Source organism: Carcharodon carcharias, chromosome 8, assembly GCF_017639515.1.
Source record: "Carcharodon carcharias isolate sCarCar2 chromosome 8, sCarCar2.pri, whole genome shotgun sequence".
In the NCBI taxonomy this organism is placed as follows: Eukaryota; Metazoa; Chordata; class Chondrichthyes; order Lamniformes; family Lamnidae; genus Carcharodon; species Carcharodon carcharias.
In genome coordinates, this window is record NC_054474.1 from 12830968 (window position 1) to 12849083 (window position 18116).

The window sequence follows — 18116 nt, forward strand, 5'->3', positions numbered from 1 at the left end:
AAGCCCTCCTGTTCTGTCATTCAACTAAATTGACCTGAAACATTGGCTTAAATTTGCCCAGTTGCGTTGTGATCCTGACATCAGGACCATGTGCAGGTCCCATGTCCGTGCTTGCTGGCGTCACCCACCAGTTCAACTTTAAAGGATGTGGCCAATTAAGAGGCCGCCCCTGTGTCCACTTTTGGAGGGTTCCCAAGGTGGGAGGCCCAATCAGAGGGCCGTAAGCCCCACAAGGAAAGGTGGGCACTGCTGAGGCAGAAAGGAGAGCACAAGGACGCCTCAACACGGAGGTGATCTCGGACGCCTTCTGTAAATTTGAGAATGAAGAGGCCCGCTGAGTTATTAGTTCCTCTCATGCCTCACTGCATAAACGTGGTGCAAAAGCGGGCCTTAGAGACAAGGTAAAGCCTGAGTTTGATCCCCATGTTCACTTATCTAAATCATGGTGTAAGAAAGCAGTGGGGCATTTTTAAAGATAATTTTGGTTTGTGTGTAGGGGGTGGAATCTCAAATTTTGCTGATGATACAAAGTGTGGATATCTTGCCAGGCAGATAATGTCTTCAGGCAGGCACAGGCAGTTTAGTGGAATGCATGAATGGAAGAGCAGCCTAGCTGCAGGTTCAGTTTATTGTGGATAGGTATGAGGGAGTACAGTTTGGGAGGAAAAAAAAATCAGGGAATGGGAATGCACACTGTGGTGTTTTATGCTTCGGAAATATGCAGAGATGAAACACCGGTGTTTATGCGTGTAAAAGGAGTTTTATTCAATGCTTTAAAATGTCTGCTCTACAACAGTTTGGCACAGTCCTGTTTCTTTTTCCAAGTGACCACACCCAGGCTTAATGAATCCTATACAGTGAGCAGTCAACAGACACACATAATCAAACACCGAACAATTGAACACTACATACACTTAATGGGACAATATTGCAGGATGTTGAAAAAACAGAGACCCATAGATTAAAATGTTTAATTCCCTGACAGCTTGAATGCAGGAAAGTAAATGCCTCAAAATATTTTAGAGTTTTATAAATAGGGGCATTGAGTACTTGAATAATAATAACATGCTTGTACAAAATATCAAAGGTTTGGTCAAAGGTGTAGGCTTTAAGCAAAGATATAGAGAGAGAGAGAGAGAGAGATGAAGATGTTCAGGAATGGAATTTCAGAGCTAAGAGCTCAAGCAGCTAAAAGCATGGCCACTGAAGACAAAGTGATTAAAATCACCTTCCAAATCCATGAACACTACCATCTAGAAGGACAAGGGCAGCAGATAGATGGAAACACCACCACCTGGAAGTTCCCCTTCAGGTCACTCACCATCCTGACTAGGAAATATATCACCGTTCCTTCACTGTCACTGACCAAGACCCTGGAACTCCCTCCCTAACAGCACTGTGGGTGTACCTACACTACATGGACTGCAGCGGTCAAGGTGGCAGCTCACCACCACCTTCTCAACGGCAATTAGGGATGGGAAATCAAGGTTTGCCCAGCCAGCGATGTCCATATCCCGTGAAAGAATAAAAGAAATTGGGGAATGTTCAACAGGTTAGAATTGGAAGAGCACAGCGATCTTGGATAGTTAAAGGGCTGGAGGAGACGACGGCGATCGAGGGAGGTGAGGCCTTGAAGGGATTTGAACAGGAGGGTGAGAAATTTAAAGTCAGTGGTGCCTCAACAAGGCAGAAGCCAAAATCGTTGATAAAATATAACAGGCCTGTGTATATTTTCTTGGTAAAATAATTGAAGTGACTATGCCCAATTTACCTTTTTTTTTGTTAAAGAAGATCCAGCTATGAAGAGGAGTGTGTGGAGTGAGTGGCTGTCTCCAACCTGCAGGAACTTTCTTTATCTGCTGCTTAACCTCAGCCTCGCTTGCTCAGCACAGAAGTTACCAGGAAGAGATCTGTACCTCGTACAAGCTCTTTACAATCAGCTTACACCCCAGGACATGACAGCCATGCCAGATGGAACTGAAATCACCGGGTTCCTCATGAAAGATACGCCAAAGAGGTACCTAAGACTGTTGCTGTTCCAGACTGACCCTTGGGATGGCGGGATTGTCCTATGAGGAGCGATTGAGGAGACTGGGCCTGTACTCGCTGGAGTTTAGAAGAATGAGAGGCAACCTCATTGAAACTTACAAAATTCATACAGGGCTCGACAGGGTAGGAGCAGGGAAGATGTTTCCTCTGGCTGGGAGTCTAGAGCTAGGGAACATAGTCTCAGAATAAGGGGCAGGCAATTTGGGATTGCAATGAGGAGGAATTTCTTCACTCACAGGTTGGTGATTCTTTGGACTTCTCTACCCCAGAGGCCATGGAGGTTCAGTCTTTGACTATTTTCAAAACAGAGATTGATGGATCTCTAGATATTAAAGACATCAAGGGATATGGGGATAGTGCCAAAAATATCATGGTTGAATTAAATGGTGGAGAAAAGTTAGGAAAGGAGGAAAAGGAGGAGGGGTGGCGGTATTGGTTAAGGAGAGCATTGCAGTGTTGGAGAAAGAGGATGTCCCAGAGGGTTCAAGGGCAAAAACAATTTGGTTATAGCTAAGGAACAAAAAAGGGTACAATTACATTGCTCAGTATAGTCAATAGACCGCCAACTAATGGGAAGGATGTAGAAGAACAAATCTGCAGGGACATTACAGTGAGATGCAAGCATTACAGAGCAGTTATAATGGGGGAGGTTAATTACTTGAATGTAGACTGGGACAGTGGTAGTGTAAAGGGCGGAGAGGAGCAAAAGTTCCTAGATTGTGTTCAGGAGAATTTTCGATAGCAGTATGTGTCCTGCCCAAAGAGAAAGGAGGCACTGTTGGCCCTGGTTCTTGGAAATGGGATGAGCCAAGTAGATCAAGTGTCAGTGGGGAATATTTAGGAGATAGTTATCATTGTATCGTAAGGTTTAGGGTGACAGTAGAAGAGGAAGTTGGAAAATACAGAGTAAGAATAATTAACTGGGGGAAGAGCCGACTTCAATGAGGCAAGAATGGAATTAGGCCGGATAGACTGGAACCAAAGTTTGGCAGGAAAAGCTGAAACTGATCAATGGGCTACCTTCAAAGAAGAAATAGTTCAGGCACAGTCAAAGTATATTCCCTCAAAAGGAAAAGGTAGGGCAAATAAATCCAGAGCTCTCCTGGATGGAAAAGGAGATAGAAATTCAGATAAAAAAGAAAAAGTGTGCTTATGACAGGTGTCAGGTAGAAAATACAATTGAGAACCAAGTAGAATATATAAGATTCAGAAGTGGGGTGAAAAAGCAAATAAGAGAAGCAAAGAGGGGTTATGAGAAAAGACTGGAAGCCAACATAAAGGGGAATCCCAAAGTCTGCTATAGGCACATAAATAATAAAAGAATGGTAAAAAGAGGGGTAGGGTTGATTAGGGACCAAAAAGGTGATTCACACATGGAGGCAGGGGGCATGTCTGAGGTGTTAAATGAATACTTTCCCTATGTCTTTACCAAGGAAGCAGATACTACCCAGGTCATGGTGACAGAGGAGGAAACTCTGTCACTAGAAGGGTTCAAAATTGATAAGGAGGAAGTGTTGGATAAACTATCAGTACTTAAAGTTGACAAGGTACTGAGCCGGATGAGATGCATCCAAGGATATTGAAGGAAGTGAAAGTGGAAATTGCAGGGGCACTGGCTATAATTTGTCAATCTTCCCTAGGTTCAGGGGAAGTGCCAGTGGACTGGAGAATTGCAAACATTACAGCCTTGTTCAAAAGAGTTTGTAAGGATAAGTCCAGCAAATCCAACAGACCAGTCAGTTTAACTTCAGTGGTGGGGAAGCTTCCAGAAACAATTATTTGGGATAAAATTATTAGTCATGGAAAACGTGGGTTAATTAGGAAGAGCCAGCATGGAATTCTAAAGGTACAAATCATGTTTAACTAACTTGCTGGAGTTTTTTGAAGTGGTAACAGAGGGGTTGACGGAGGTGATGCTGTTGATGTGGTGTATGTGGACCTTCAAAAGATATTTGATACAGTGCCACACAACAGACTTGTGAGGAAACTTATAGTTCATGGAATAAAAAGGACACAGCAACATTGATACAAAATTGGCTGAGGAATAGGAAATGGAGGATAATGGTCAATGGATATTTTTTGGGCTGGACGAAGGTTTGTAGTGGAGTTCCCCAAGGTTCGGTATTGGGACCCTTGCTTTTCCTGATATATATTAATGATCTAGATCTTGGTGCCCTGGGGACAATTTCAAAGTTTGCAGATGATACAAAACTTGGAAGCATTGTGAACTGTGAGGAGAACAGTGTAGAACTTCAAAAGGACATAGACTAAGTTGATGGAGTGGGCAGATAGGTGGCAGATGAAGTTCAATGAGCCTTATTAATAGGGGTATAAGAGCAAGTGGCTATGCTGAGTTTATCTAAGTTAGTTAGACCTCAACTGGAGTATTGTGTACAGCTCTGGACGCCACATTATTAGGAAGGATGTGAACGCATTGGAGAGAGTGCAGAAGAGGTTTACAAGAATGGTTCCAGTGATGAGAAACTTCAGTAATGAAGTTAGATTGGGATTGTTCTCCTTAGAGAGGAGAAGTATAGAGGAGATTTGATAGAGGTGTTTAAAATCATGAGGGACTGGACAGAGTAGATCAGGAGAAACTGTTCCTGCTCGTAAAAGGATTGAGAATGAGAGGGCACAGATTTAAAATGATTTGCCAAAGAAGCAAATGTGACGTGAGAGAAAACTTTTTCACACAGTGAACTCCTTCCAGTCTGAGTCGGGAATGCAGGGACTGGATGCAGGTTCAATCAAGGTATTCAAGAGGGTATTAGATGAATATTTGAATAGAATAATGTTCTAACAGCTAGAACAATTTCTTACAGTAGTGCTATCCAATAGAATTTGTTGACTAGGTTCTACAGAGACACTGAGTGATAGAAATTAACTGAATAGAAAACACCTCACGCACAACACATGTAAATGTACCTCATTACTGGATATTTAAGTTACAAGTATCCATCTTCCTTCTCTTTTAACAAAGTTTGGAGTTTGGGATTCTTCAGAACATCACCACCCTTCATCCAGATACCACCCCCCATGTATCCCTGCAGACTTACCCACCTCCCTCTTCCCTCAGAACCTTCACACTCTCCATTCAGACCCCTGCTTTCGCTCTCCTCCCAGACCCTCCCCCACTCTCCACACAGCTCCCTTCCCCACTCTCCTCCCAGAAACCCCCACCCACCCTCCACATTGTCCCCACTCCCCTCCCAGATCCTCCCCCCAACTCTCCTCACAGACCCACTCCCCCATCCTCCCTCCATACCCTCCCCCACTCTCCTCACAGACCCTCCCCACTCTCTCTCGACACACTTCCCACCCTCCTCCCAGACCCCTGTCCATTGCCCTTCCAGCTTCCTTCTCATTCCCCCTCAAGACCTTCCCCCACTCTCCTCCCAGACCTTCCCCCCACTCTGCTCACCATCCGGAGATGTTCTGCAAGGCTTGGATCAGTTTTAAATATAAGTCAGTAATCGCCATGGCTGGCTAGACTCAAAGCACTGGGTTTATCCAAATATAGTGAGGGTGCTGACTGGGTGTCGGGAAAAGATCATTCCTTTCCTACTTAATGTTATTTTGTTCCCTAAAGATACTACTTCATAGTGGAGGAGGATAACACCCCTGTCACAGTGAGGATCACTCCATGTGAGGCACCTTTACAATGGACCCTCACACTTCAGGAGCTTGAGAGTGAGTCGAGTGGAGATGGATCAGGTGAGAGAAAGACCATTGGCAGCTGAATTTGTATCTCCCTCTCTCTGTAATCTCTTCCAGCCCTACAGATCTCTGTGCTCCTCCAATGTTGCTCCTCCAATCCCTGATTTTCAACTTTCCACCTCTGGGGGCTGAGTATTCAGCTGCCTGGGCCCTAAGCTCTGGAATTTCCTCCCTAACCCTCTCCATCTTTCCAACTCGCTTTCCTCCTTGAAGACCCAACCTATCTCTCTGACCAAGCTTTTGGTAACCCCACATCGTGTGGCGGCTCGGTGTCAAACTTTGTTTGATAGCCATTCCTGTGGCAAATAGCTTGGGCCTTTGTGACACTAAAGGTGGTATATAAACGCAAGCTGTTGTTGATGTATTAGATCAATTTGCCAACACTCAATGTGATTCATGTGATGTCCTTGAGTCAGGCATCAGCTTAACAAAGCCATGAACAAGTGATTTTTCACTTCACAAATCCATTCAGTCCCTACAATAGCTCATGGATTCCTCAAGAGAGTGTCAGCCATGCCTCAGTGGGTAAAAGCCTCTTGTCTCCCGGTTAGAAGATTGCAGGTTTCAATTCCACTCCAAAGACATGAGTACAAAATCTGGACTGACTCTCCCACCAGGACTTAAGGAACATCTTACAGGGGGTGGGGGTTGAGAAGAGAGGTTTAAGGAGGAAATTCCAGGAGTGCAGATAACAAGGCCAAAGGTGAGGGTTTCAGCAGAGGATGAGCTGCTACAGAGGCAATGTTATGCTGGTGGAAGTTTTGGGAACAAAGTTGGCGGGAAACAATTTACATTTGGGTCCATTCAAAACTGGCACTTTCACTGCCCACAGAATTGTTTTCTAGGTTAGAGCATTGGGATTGACTGAGTGACACTGGGAATGAATGGTATCTCGACTCAGTGATATTGGGATTGAGTGACACAGGACCAAGTGACACTGGACTGAGTGGCACTGGGACTAAATGACACTGGGATTGAGTGGCATTGGGACTGAGTGGCACTGGGACTGAGTGACATTGGGACTGAGTGACACTGGGATTGAGTGGCACTGGGACTGAGTGACACTGGGACTGAGTGACATTGGGACTGAGTGGCACTGGGACTGAGTGACACTGGGACTGAGTGGCACTGGGACTGAGTGACACTGGGACTGAGTGGCACTCGGACTGAGTGACACTGGGACTGAGTGACACTGGGACTGAGTGGCACTGGGACTGAGTGACACTGGGACTGAGTGACACTGGGACTGAATGACATTGGGACTGAGTGGCACTGGGACTGAGTGACATTGGGACTGAGTGGCACTGGGACTGAGTGGCACTGGGACTGAGTGACGTTGGGACTGAGTGGCACTGGGACTGAGTGACATTGGGACTGAGTGGCACTGGGACTGAGTGACATTGGGATTGAGTGACACTGGGACTGAGTGGCACTGGGACTGATTGACACTGGGACTGAGTGACACTGGGATTGAGTGGCACTGGGAATGAGTGATATTGGGACTGATTGACACTGGGACTGAGTGACACTGGGACTGAGTGACACTAGGATTGAGTGGCACTGGGACTGATTGACACTGGGATTGAGTGGCATTGGGACTGATTGACACTGGGACTGAGTGACACTGGGACTGAGTGACACTGGGATTGAGTGGCACTGGGACTGATTGACACTGGGACTGAGTGACACTGGGATTGAGTGGCACTGGGACTGATTGTTACTGGGACTGAGTGACACTGGGACTGAGAGTGTAGGGCACAGAGTGAGCATAAAAGCAGTGCTTTGTAAATATTTTCATATAATACTATCCTTAGCCTCCTTAGTAAGCCACAATTGGACCTTTCTTGCTGAATTTTTGTTCTTCAACAGAATCTATTTTCGTTGAACGTTTTGATTTGTTTCTTAAAATGCTTCCCACTGTTTATTTAATGTCAACTCTTTTAGTCCAATTACCCAATCAACCTTAGACATCTCATCTCCTCATAGCTATGAAATTGGCTTTGTTTAAGTTTAAGATTCTCATTCGTGATTGGGGTATGTCGCTTTCAAACTTAATGTGGAATTCAATTGTATTATGAATTCTCTACCTCAGAGGGTTGTGAATGCTCCCTTCTTGAATTTTTAAGGCCGAGATAGACAGATGTTTGGTCTCTCAGAAAATTAAGGGATCTGGGGATGGGCAGAAATGTGAAAATCAGCCATGATATTGAATGGTGGAGCAGGGTTGAGGGGCTGAAGGGTCTACCCCTGCTTTTATTTATGTTTTTATATTATTATGATTGAATGACACTAGGACTAAATGACACTGGGGCTAAGTTACATCAGGAATGAGTGACACTAGGATTGAGTGACACTGGGAATATGTGACACTGGGAATGAGTGACACTGGGAGTGAGTGACACTGGGAATGAATGACATTGGGAATGAGTGACACTGGGAGTGAGTGACATTGTGTGTGAGTGACACTAAGAGTGAGTGACACTAGGAACGATTGACACTGGGAATCAGTGAAACTGGAAATATGTGAACTGGGACTGAGTGACACTGGGAATGAGTGACAAAGGGGTTGGGATTTTCCGGTCCCAGCCGCTGTTGGGTTCTTCTGATTCCACCAAAAATCAGTGGACTTTTGGCTGACCCACCGCATCCCCTGTGGCCGGTACCACCATGGCAGGGCTGGGAAATCCTGTCCTGGGAGTGAGTAATACTGGAAATAGGTGATACTGGGATTGAGTGAAACTGGGATTGGGTGACACTGGAAGTGAGTGACACTGGGATTGGGTGACACTGGAAGTGAGTGACACTGGGAGTGAGTGACACTGGGACCTAGTGACACTGGGATTGGGTGACACTGGAAATAGGTGACACTGGGATTGAGTGAAACTGGGATTGGATGACACTGGAAGTGAGTGACACTGGGACCTAGTGACACTGGGATTGGGTGACACTGGAAGTGAGTGACACTAGGAGTGAGTGACACTGAGACCTAGTGACACTGGGAGTGAGTGACACTGGGAGTGAGTGACACTGGGATTGGGTGACACTGGATGTGAATGACACTGGGACCTAGTGACACTGGGATTGGGTGACACTGGAAGTGAGTGACACTGGGACCTAGTGACACTGGGATTGGGTGACACTGGAAGTGAGTGACACTGAGAGTGAGTGACATTATTAGGGCAATTGGATTGAATGAAACAATTAGTGGAGCAGAGGTTTCAGGATGACAGTTGAATTGCTGAAGAAACAGATATGCATGTCCAGTTTATATCAATTATACAGAAATGTGTCATTTACATGGTTTATTTAACAGCTTTTTGAAAGCCTGATTTCTTTTGTAACCACTCAGAATCTGGAACCTTCCCTCATGCCCAACTCAACATCAACAGTTTGGAATGCAAGAGTTCACATTCTGCAATAGCGTTAAAAATGCAAAAACAAGGATTTAAATCATTACCTTGTGCCCACATCAAAGCAGAAAAGGGTGAGATTTCCACACTGACTTCAAAGAGTAGAGAACAAGAGACAAACATGAAAACCTACATTCTTTTGCTCGAACACAAAGATATATTTCCAACCTCATCTGAGGATCAAACTGATTGTGATTAATTGCTTGACGAGACTTTAATCTTTTGCATCCCGTTTAATCAGTATCTCCTTGAATTGAAATCTCTCAGTGAGATCTAAGGTTTGAGTGCAGCAGTTAGGAGGCATTTAATAGTGGAGACACCATAATCCACCTATGACTTGCAATGTCAAAAGGATGTTATGGCAACCAGGTAACATAAACGCACCTGCTAAGCACTATTTTTGTCCAGTAGAGCCTCTTTTATCATCTTTAGCTTAATTCCAATAGAGGTGTCAAGTTGCATTAAAGTACAAAAAGTGATTAAAGGAATATTATCATTCTTGTTTCGACAAAGACCATGCATCTGCTTAAACAGTTGATTGATGTGGATATTCCTTGGCCTGGTAAAGCGTCTGTATCATTGAATTGATTTGAGTTGACATCAGGCAGTCTAATGAACAAGGAGTGGCATGAGCAGCCTGCAGTGGCTTAAGACTTGCTTCTTGCCTCAGTGAGTAGCAAGCATTCTTATCTCTGAGTCAGAAGGCCATGGGTTTAAGACCCACCTCAGTGGCTTCAAATCCTTCAATGATGGACCATTTGGCCCATTGTACCTGTGCCAGTTCTTTGAAAGAGCTGTATGATTTAGCCCCAAAACCCTGCAAATTAGATTTCTTCGAGTCTATGTCCAATTGCCTGTTGAAAGTTCTGATGGAGTCTGCTTTCACAATCCTTTCAGGGAGTGTATTTGAGATCAGAAGAAGCCTCTGGGTGATGAAGTCTTGCCTCAATTCTCTTCTAGTTCTGTGCCCTCCTATTACTGATCTGTTTGACAGATGTAACAGTTTCTCCCCTATTAATCTATCAAAACCCCTTGTAATTTTGAACACCTCTGTTAAATCTTCCAGGAACCTTCTCTACTTTAAGAAGAGCCCACCTTCTCCAATATGAAAGCAAATTGTTCCTTCCCCCATTAGTTCCTTAACTTAGTGTTCGAATTTAGGTCATTACCAGGATGATAATTAGTCTTTACCAGAATGAATATGAGGATTAAGATACACGTTGAGATTACTCAAACACTCAAACTAGGGCCATCTTCCCTGAAATTTAGAAGGTTAAGGGTGATTTGATCTAAGTTTTCACGATATTAAGAGGAATTGATAGGGTCTTTCGAGAGAAATTATTTCTGCTGTTTGGGAGTCCAGGACTAGGGGGCAGAGTCTAAAATTTAGAGCCAGGCCCTTCTGGAGTCAAATTAGGAAACACTTCCACATGCAATGGGCAGAATAATATGGGGGCGTGGATGACACCACCCTCTGCCCGCGGAAACCACATAGACATGGAGCCGACACGCTCCATGCCCACCTGCAATGCCCCCTCCCCCCCCTCCACCCCCAGCCCTCCCCCGCAGCCATAAAGCACTGTGGGGTGGGCCAACAATTGCTGAGTGAGATTTTCACCCCACATGGGGGTGGAAGTCCAGCCCTCTGGAACTGTCGGCCAATCGGATTGGCTATGAGTCTCTGGGATCGTCATTGTAATTGTCCATCGACTGGAATAGAACAAGTTACACATGGACCCAGGCGATTTGTCCTGTGGATTAGAGTGTGGTGCTAATGAAGCCAAAGTTGCAGGTTCAGTCGCGATATTATTTATGAGAATCAGCAGATATAGAGAAAGGATGGGAACACGGAGTTGAGTTAGAACATTGGCCATGGTCTTACTGAATGATAGGGAGGGCTTTTGAGGCTATACGGCCTACACCTGCTCCTATTTCATATATCAGGAAGATTTAAATTTCTATAGCACCTTTCACAGCGACAGGACATCCTTAATTGCTTTCCAACCAATGAAGTACTTCTGAAGTTGTAATCCAGGGAACACAACAGACAATTTGCGCACAGCAAGCTCCCACAGGATATAATATGATGTAAGTGGAGAAGTATGTACTGTCCAGTGCACCATGAAGAACTCCCTTGATCTTCTTTGAAACAGCATCACAGGATCTTTTACACCAACCAGAGAGAGCACACAAGGGTTCAGTTTAACATCTCATCCAAATGATGAGTCCCCTCCAACAGTGCAGCACCCCCTCAGTACGTGGAGCGCCAGTTGAGATTTTTGTGGTCAAATCTGGTAGTGGGGCTTGATAACCTTCAGAATCAGAGGCAAGAGCCACAATTGACATATTCTTTTAGCCTTTTTATTTCTTCTTTTGACAGGTGAATTGGAGCCTTTTAACCCACAGAAGGACCCCCAGGTCACTGTTCATGGACAAAGTGTGGAGCTGTTTTATTATCAAGGTAACGATGTTGAGTCTTACGCCATTGCTGATAGTCCAGCCGGCATCTACAGACTGGAACTGGTGCCGATTGAGAAGGACACTATTTTCAACGCCTACGCCACAACCACCCCTGAATCTGATCAGCCGTACCCCAAACTGCCCAGTGACTCACGGTTGGGCCTGACATTTGTGGGACGCACTAGTGTTTCCCTCGTGTGGAAACCAAGCCCAGCTATCTCTCAGTTCCACCAGCCTGCTGAGTACTGTGTGGTCGTTAATAAGGAGCATAACTACAAAAGCCTGTGTGCTGTTGAGGCTAAACTTAACGAGGGCGACCTTTACAAAAAAGTGCATTGGTCGGAGTTGGATTGGGGTCTGTCAAAGTCTCCGCGCCTTGACGATGTGGTCAATCACCCAACTGTTGGACGTTGGTCTACGAAACCTTCAGTTGGTCACCTGGCAGGTATTCAGAAAACCTGCACCAGGACCAAAAACGTGTTCACCGTGTCTCGGCTAAAACCCGGCACCCAGTACTACTTTGATGTTTTCGTTTCGAACCTCCTGACCAACGTGAGCTCGGCCTATGTCGGGACGTTTGCTAAGACCAAGGTTGAGGTGAAGCAAAAAGTGCAGGAGCTGAAAGGTGGAAGGGTGACAGAAGTTTTTATCAAGCGTGGGGGTACCAAGTCCTTGCAGTTCAAGCCAGTTTCCTCTCATCGTTCGGTGATGGTCTCTCTTCAGTCCTGCTACCACATGGTCCATGTCCAGGTCAGGCAGAACAGGAAGCTAGTGACATCCCAGAGGGTGGAGGGAGTCAAACATTTCCATCTCACTGGCAAGCCTAAAGCCAGGTACCTGCTCCGTCTAAGAGCTGGCAAAGGCAGGAAGGCCTTGCTGAAAGTTCACGTAACGACTCACCCCAACAAGCAGCCATTCCCAACCCTCCCCCGTGACACGAGACTCAAAGTGTTTGACCGACTGCGTGCCTGCACTTCCTTGACTGTCGCCTGGCTTGCCACACAGGAAATGAACAAATATTGTGTCTACCGAAAGCCGGTGATGGGCAAGGGGAAACCCAAAGAACTGCAAAACCATTGCCTCGACCCAACAACAAGGAGCAAGGCGGAGAAGGTGAGCTGCCAATATTTCCGTGGCCCAAACCTTCGGAAGGCAGTGATGACAGAACGCATTGAGGGCCTGGAGCCTGGGAAAACCTACCAGCTCGATGTCTATGTGATTGGCCAAGGGAGGAATTCGGTTAAGTACCAGAGCAAGATAGTTAGAACGAGGAAGACATGTTGAAGCATGAGGAAGTCTTCACCTCTGCACCTCCCCCACTCTTCCCTTCCTCCAAGAATTTCAAACCCCAAACTTGGGGGACCGGTGGGCTGGGTGGGATCAGGCACCTGACCTCCTACTTATTTTGTCTTCTCTCCTGCTCTCTTCAACGTTCGGGTGGTGACCTCTCGCCTTGGGTTACGCCACCTAAGGATCCTCTGGTCGGGAAAAGAGAGACAGATATTGCGGCACAATTGTGAAGTTAGCTCAGGAGATGATGGGAACCATCCCTCTCACTCCCCCAAAGCAGAGAAACCTCAACAGGCAGAGTGTTCCCAAGGAGGTGTGTTTAACAGTTGCCTAATTCACTTTGTAAAGAGCTTACAGAAAATAAATAGGCTGTGCACTTAATTTAAAAGGACCATACTTTGGCGTTGTGTACAATGTGAGTTGACATTTTATTGTGAACCTTACTTTTTTTTTGCTTATCTTTGGATCTGGTTCACCATCTCTAACACAGCCTTCCCAATAACAAATCAACTGTTTTTTCATTTGGACTGAGATGTGAGGTTATCCTTCACTTCTTGTCTCTAATTGTCAGAACTGAGGGGTTACCCCTGTCAGGAAAGATTGAACAGACTGAGGCTCTTTTCTCTAGAAAAAAAGACCAAGAGGTGACCTGATAGGGATCTTTAAACGAAGGAGACGTACAGAGGATATTTTCACTTATGGGGCGCAGAAGTGACCAAAACTAGGGAGCCATTAATATTAGACAGTCACTAATAAATCCAACAGACAATTCAGGAGGAACTTCTTTACCCAGAGAGTGTTGATAATGAGGGAATGGTTGAGGTGAATTGTGTAGATGTATGTAATGGGAAGCCAGATAAACACATCAGGAAGAAAGGAATAGAATGTTATTCAGCTGGGATGGGATGAAGTAGGATAGGAGGTGGTTCGTGTAGAGCAAACCCTGGCAAGGAACAGTTGAGCTGAATGGCCTGTTTCTGTTCTGTAATTCACTGTAATGACGCCTGCATATTATCTCCAAACATGCCTTTTAACGTTGTCAAATGTCAATTGTCTGAAGTAAAAATTGCAGGGACAAGGGGGAAGGGCAGGTAAGTGGGGTCAGTGGAGTTGAGGAAAGAGCCAGCGCAAACACAATGGGCTAAATGGCCTCCTTCTGTGTTGTAATTGTTCATGATTCCATGAACCGATATTTCTCCCTACATTTTTGGAAAGACATGGGTGATGGCTGCTCACTGTAATAGTCCCATTTGCATTACTGCCACACTTCACCTGTGAACCCCCAAGGCAAAGAATTTTGGCAAGCTATTTCACTGGACAGGGCATCAGAGGCTGATCCTGCCCTTGCCTGATACCCAAGGGCAGGGGGCTGTACGGAGGGAGTCACTAGAGCAATCAGGGGGAGGATTTTTCCCTCGTCGGGCAGGCTTGGCAGGGGCGGGTGGGGAGTGGCCGGGAAGCTGACCGCTGCCCGTGATTGGGGCCGGACCACCATCTCGCTCTGGCGGGCCAATTAAGGCCCGCCCAGCGTGAAACGTGAGTGGTAGCGCTCAGCGCTGCCGGTGTGGGGAGGTGGGGGGGTGGGGGGGGGGCGGTGTGTGGGGAAGGAGGGTGAGCGTGCAACTTCACACATGCGCACTCAATAACCTCCCTGAGGCACAGAGCTGCCTCAGGCAGATGAACAGTTTTCAAAACAAAAAAATAAAGCTTTATAAAATGTGTCCCCTCACGTGACCCTGTCACACGAGCAGGGGCATGTTATTAATCACATTTAAAAATTTTTGTTTCATGTTTATTTGCTGTTGGAAACCTCATCCCGCCCGTGGATGAGGTTTCCTAAAAAAATGCAAAGGCCGCTCAGCCTTTCCACCTGCCCCGCCGACCTTAAGCTTGGACGGGCAGCAAAAAAATGTCTTTCAATCACCTTATTAACGGCCTTTTAATTGTCGGCGAGCGGCGCTGCTGGCTCCGGCGCGCACCCACCCACTGAAACATCGCACAAGTGCGCGATGACATTGGGACGCTCGCCCGACATCATCACCCGTCATTTTACACGCTCGGTCGAGTTGGGCACTCGCCCGTCCACCCGCCGAATTAAAAATTCTGCCCCCAGGAGTAGGGACTGTGACTGAGTTTCTTCCCTTCCCGGCTCATGGATAGTGAGGCCAATCTTGGCCAAATTTAGCTGAGACCAACGACCTCAGTAAAGTTTAACCTCCCGCACAGATCAGTGAGCAGTCTGGGAGAAAACTTACAGAACCATCAAAAAACATTGTGTGTTTTTAAAAGATTTTCTTTGCACTCTTTTGTTGAACAGTTAGAAACATATTGCGACAGGGGTACAAGAGGAGGTCATTCAGTCCCATCCTGTTCCGTCATTCAATTAGATTATGACTGATCTGTCTCTCAGCTCCATTTACCAGCCTTGGTTCCATATCTCTTCATATCCTCTCGGGCAACAAGAGTCTATCACCCTCAGTCCTGGAAGCTCCAACGGAACCCCAATATCCACAGCCTGTTGGGGTTGGGGTGGGGAGGGGAGTTCCAGATTTCTACACCCCTTTATGTGAAGAATTGTTTCCTAATATCACCTCTGAAGGGCCTGGGCTGGCCCCCCAACTAGAGGAAATATTTTCGCTCTGTGTGCTGTGTCAAATCCGTTAATCATCTTAAACACCTCAATTAGATCACCCCCTAAATCTTCCATAAGGGAATACAAGTCTGCCCTCATACTTAAACCCATTATCATTTTGATGAATCTACACAACATCCCCTCCAAGCCCAATATAACCTTCCTCAGGTACAGTGCCCAGAACTGGATGCAGTTACTCCAGATGGCCCAGGGGTGGGGGGAGGGGGGGTCTGACCAAGGTTAACTAAAGCATCACTCCCTCACTTCTGTAGGCATTTTGTGGACTGATGGTCTATTTAAATAAAATATTTTGCTGTACCATGTGCTGTGTTGATGATTATGTCTGTAATTACCTGTGATGATCAGTTTTTCCAGCATTTTCTGTTTTGATTTCAGATTTCCAGCATCTGCAGTATTTTGCTTTTACCTGTATGAACCTCTTTGGAATAGAGAAGAAACCTGTAGACCTAAGCTATACTGCCAGCATTACTCTCTGGTCAGGGGTCATTACCAGCTCTGTTCATTAGCGTTGACACACTGGTTTAAAGAATAGAAAAATGTTGTTTTTCCATAGCAGAACTTGCCAAAACTAGTGCAAGCCCCTTGTTGAAGTTTAGTCACTGTTGTGATGTAGGAAGCGCAGCAGCCAATTTGCACACAGCAAGATCCCAAAAACAGCAATGTGACAATGACCAGTCTGTTTTAGTGATAAAAACAAAAAACTGCGGATGCTGGAAATCCAAAACAAAAACAGAATTACCTGGAAAAACTCAGCAGGTCTGGCAGCATCGGCGGAGAAAAAAAGAGTTGACGTTTCGAGTCCTCATGACCCTTCGACAGAACTATGTGAATCCCAGGAAGGGGTGAAATATAAATTATTTATATTTCACCCCTTCCTGGGATCCACCTAGTTCTGTCGAAGGGTCATGAGGACTCGAAACATCAACTCTTTTCTTCTCCGCCGATGCTGCCAGACCTGCTGTTTTAGTGATGTTGATTGAGAAATAAATATTGGCTGGGACATTGGGGATATCTACCCTGCCCTTCTTTGAAATGATGCCATGGGATCTTTCACACCCACTGAGAGGGCAGACGGTTCAACCACTTGTCTGAAAGACAGCACCTCTGACAGTGTAGCAATTCCCTCAGTACTGCACTTCTCAATCAGGGATGAGAGATGAAGCAAAAGACAAACTGATTTTGCTACTGCCCACCACCCGCAACCCCCTCCACCCCAAACTCCTGCTCTGCATGGGTGAGATGAAAGGAGGGAGAAAGTGTATGAGGGAAATAGAGAGATTCTGTGGAGACATGGAGAGAGGTAAATAGAGAGGGAAAAATCATAGGCTCTGTGCATGATTTTTGAATGTGTGCTCTCTGTTGGCCATCTGCAGTGGGACCTGTTACCCAGTGGATCCCAGTTGTCACCTTTTCATCGAAGGGGTAATAAAATTTATGGAATAAGGAACTGGGGAAAGATACTGAAGCAGACAGAGTGGTTCAAGAGGCAGGCTACATGGGTAAGAAGGTGATTTGAGGTCAATCAAATAGGGGGCAGGCTTTTTATTTTTATAAAATAATTCTCAGGATATGACCATCACTGGCTGGGCCAGCAGTCATTGTCCATCCCTAATTGCCCCTTGAGAGGGTGGTGGTAAGCTTCCTTCTTGAACCGGTGCAGTCCCTGTGGTATGGTTACACCCACAGTGCTGTTAGGAAGGGAGTTCCAGGATTTTGACCCAGCGACGGTGAAGGAACGGTGATATATTTCCAAATCAGGATGGTGTGCTATGAGGTGACTAGGACTGGAAACAGGAACAGGAGGGTCAGCAGCTGAGCTCCTCTAGCCTGTTCCACTGTTCTGTGAGATTATGACTAATCCATCCATCTGCCAGTTGGATCCATGACCATAAGACATAGGAGCAGAAATTAGGCCATTCGGCCCATCGAGTCTGCTCCACCATTCAATCATGGCTGATAAGTTTCTCAACCCCATTTTCCCTCCTTCTCCCTGTAACCTTCGATCCCCTTACCAATCAAGAACCTATCTATCTCGGTCTTAAATACACTCAATGACTTGGCCTCCACAGCCTTCTGTGGTAATGAATTCCATAGATTCACCACTCTCTGGCTAAAGAAGTTTCTCCTCATCTCTGTTCTAAAAGGTCTTCCCTTTACTCTGAGGCTGTGCCCTCGGGTCCTAGTCTCTCCTACTAATGGAAACATCTTCCCCACATCCACTCTATCCAGGCCTTTCAGTATTCTGTAAGTTTCAATCAGATCCCCCCTCATCCTTCTAAACTCCATCAAGTATAGACCCAGAGTCCTCAAATCTTCCTCATATATTAAGCCTTTCATTCCTGGGATCATTCTCGTGAACCTCCTCTGGACCCTTTCCAGGGCCAGAATATCCTTCCTGAGGTACGGGGTCCAAAATTGCTCACAATATTCTAAATGTGGTCTGACCAGAGCCTTATAAAGCCTCAGCAGCATATCCCTGCTTTTATACTCTAGTCCTCTCGAAATAAATGCCAACATTGCATTTGCCTTCCTAACTA

The 18116-nt window shown here is 45.8% G+C and overlaps 1 protein-coding gene across 1 annotated transcript; it reads left to right on the plus strand.

Annotated features, from left to right (window-relative positions):
* Positions 1-321: 321 nt before the first annotated feature.
* On the plus strand, positions 322-12941 carry LOC121281404 (protein NDNF-like). The gene is made up of 4 exons (XM_041194348.1): positions 322-401; positions 1874-2017; positions 5639-5763; positions 11557-12941. The coding sequence occupies exons 1-4, from the start codon at positions 322-324 to the stop codon at positions 12918-12920; spliced, it is 1713 nt and encodes a 570-aa protein (XP_041050282.1). The 3' UTR covers positions 12921-12941.
* Positions 12942-18116: the final 5175 nt, after the last annotated feature.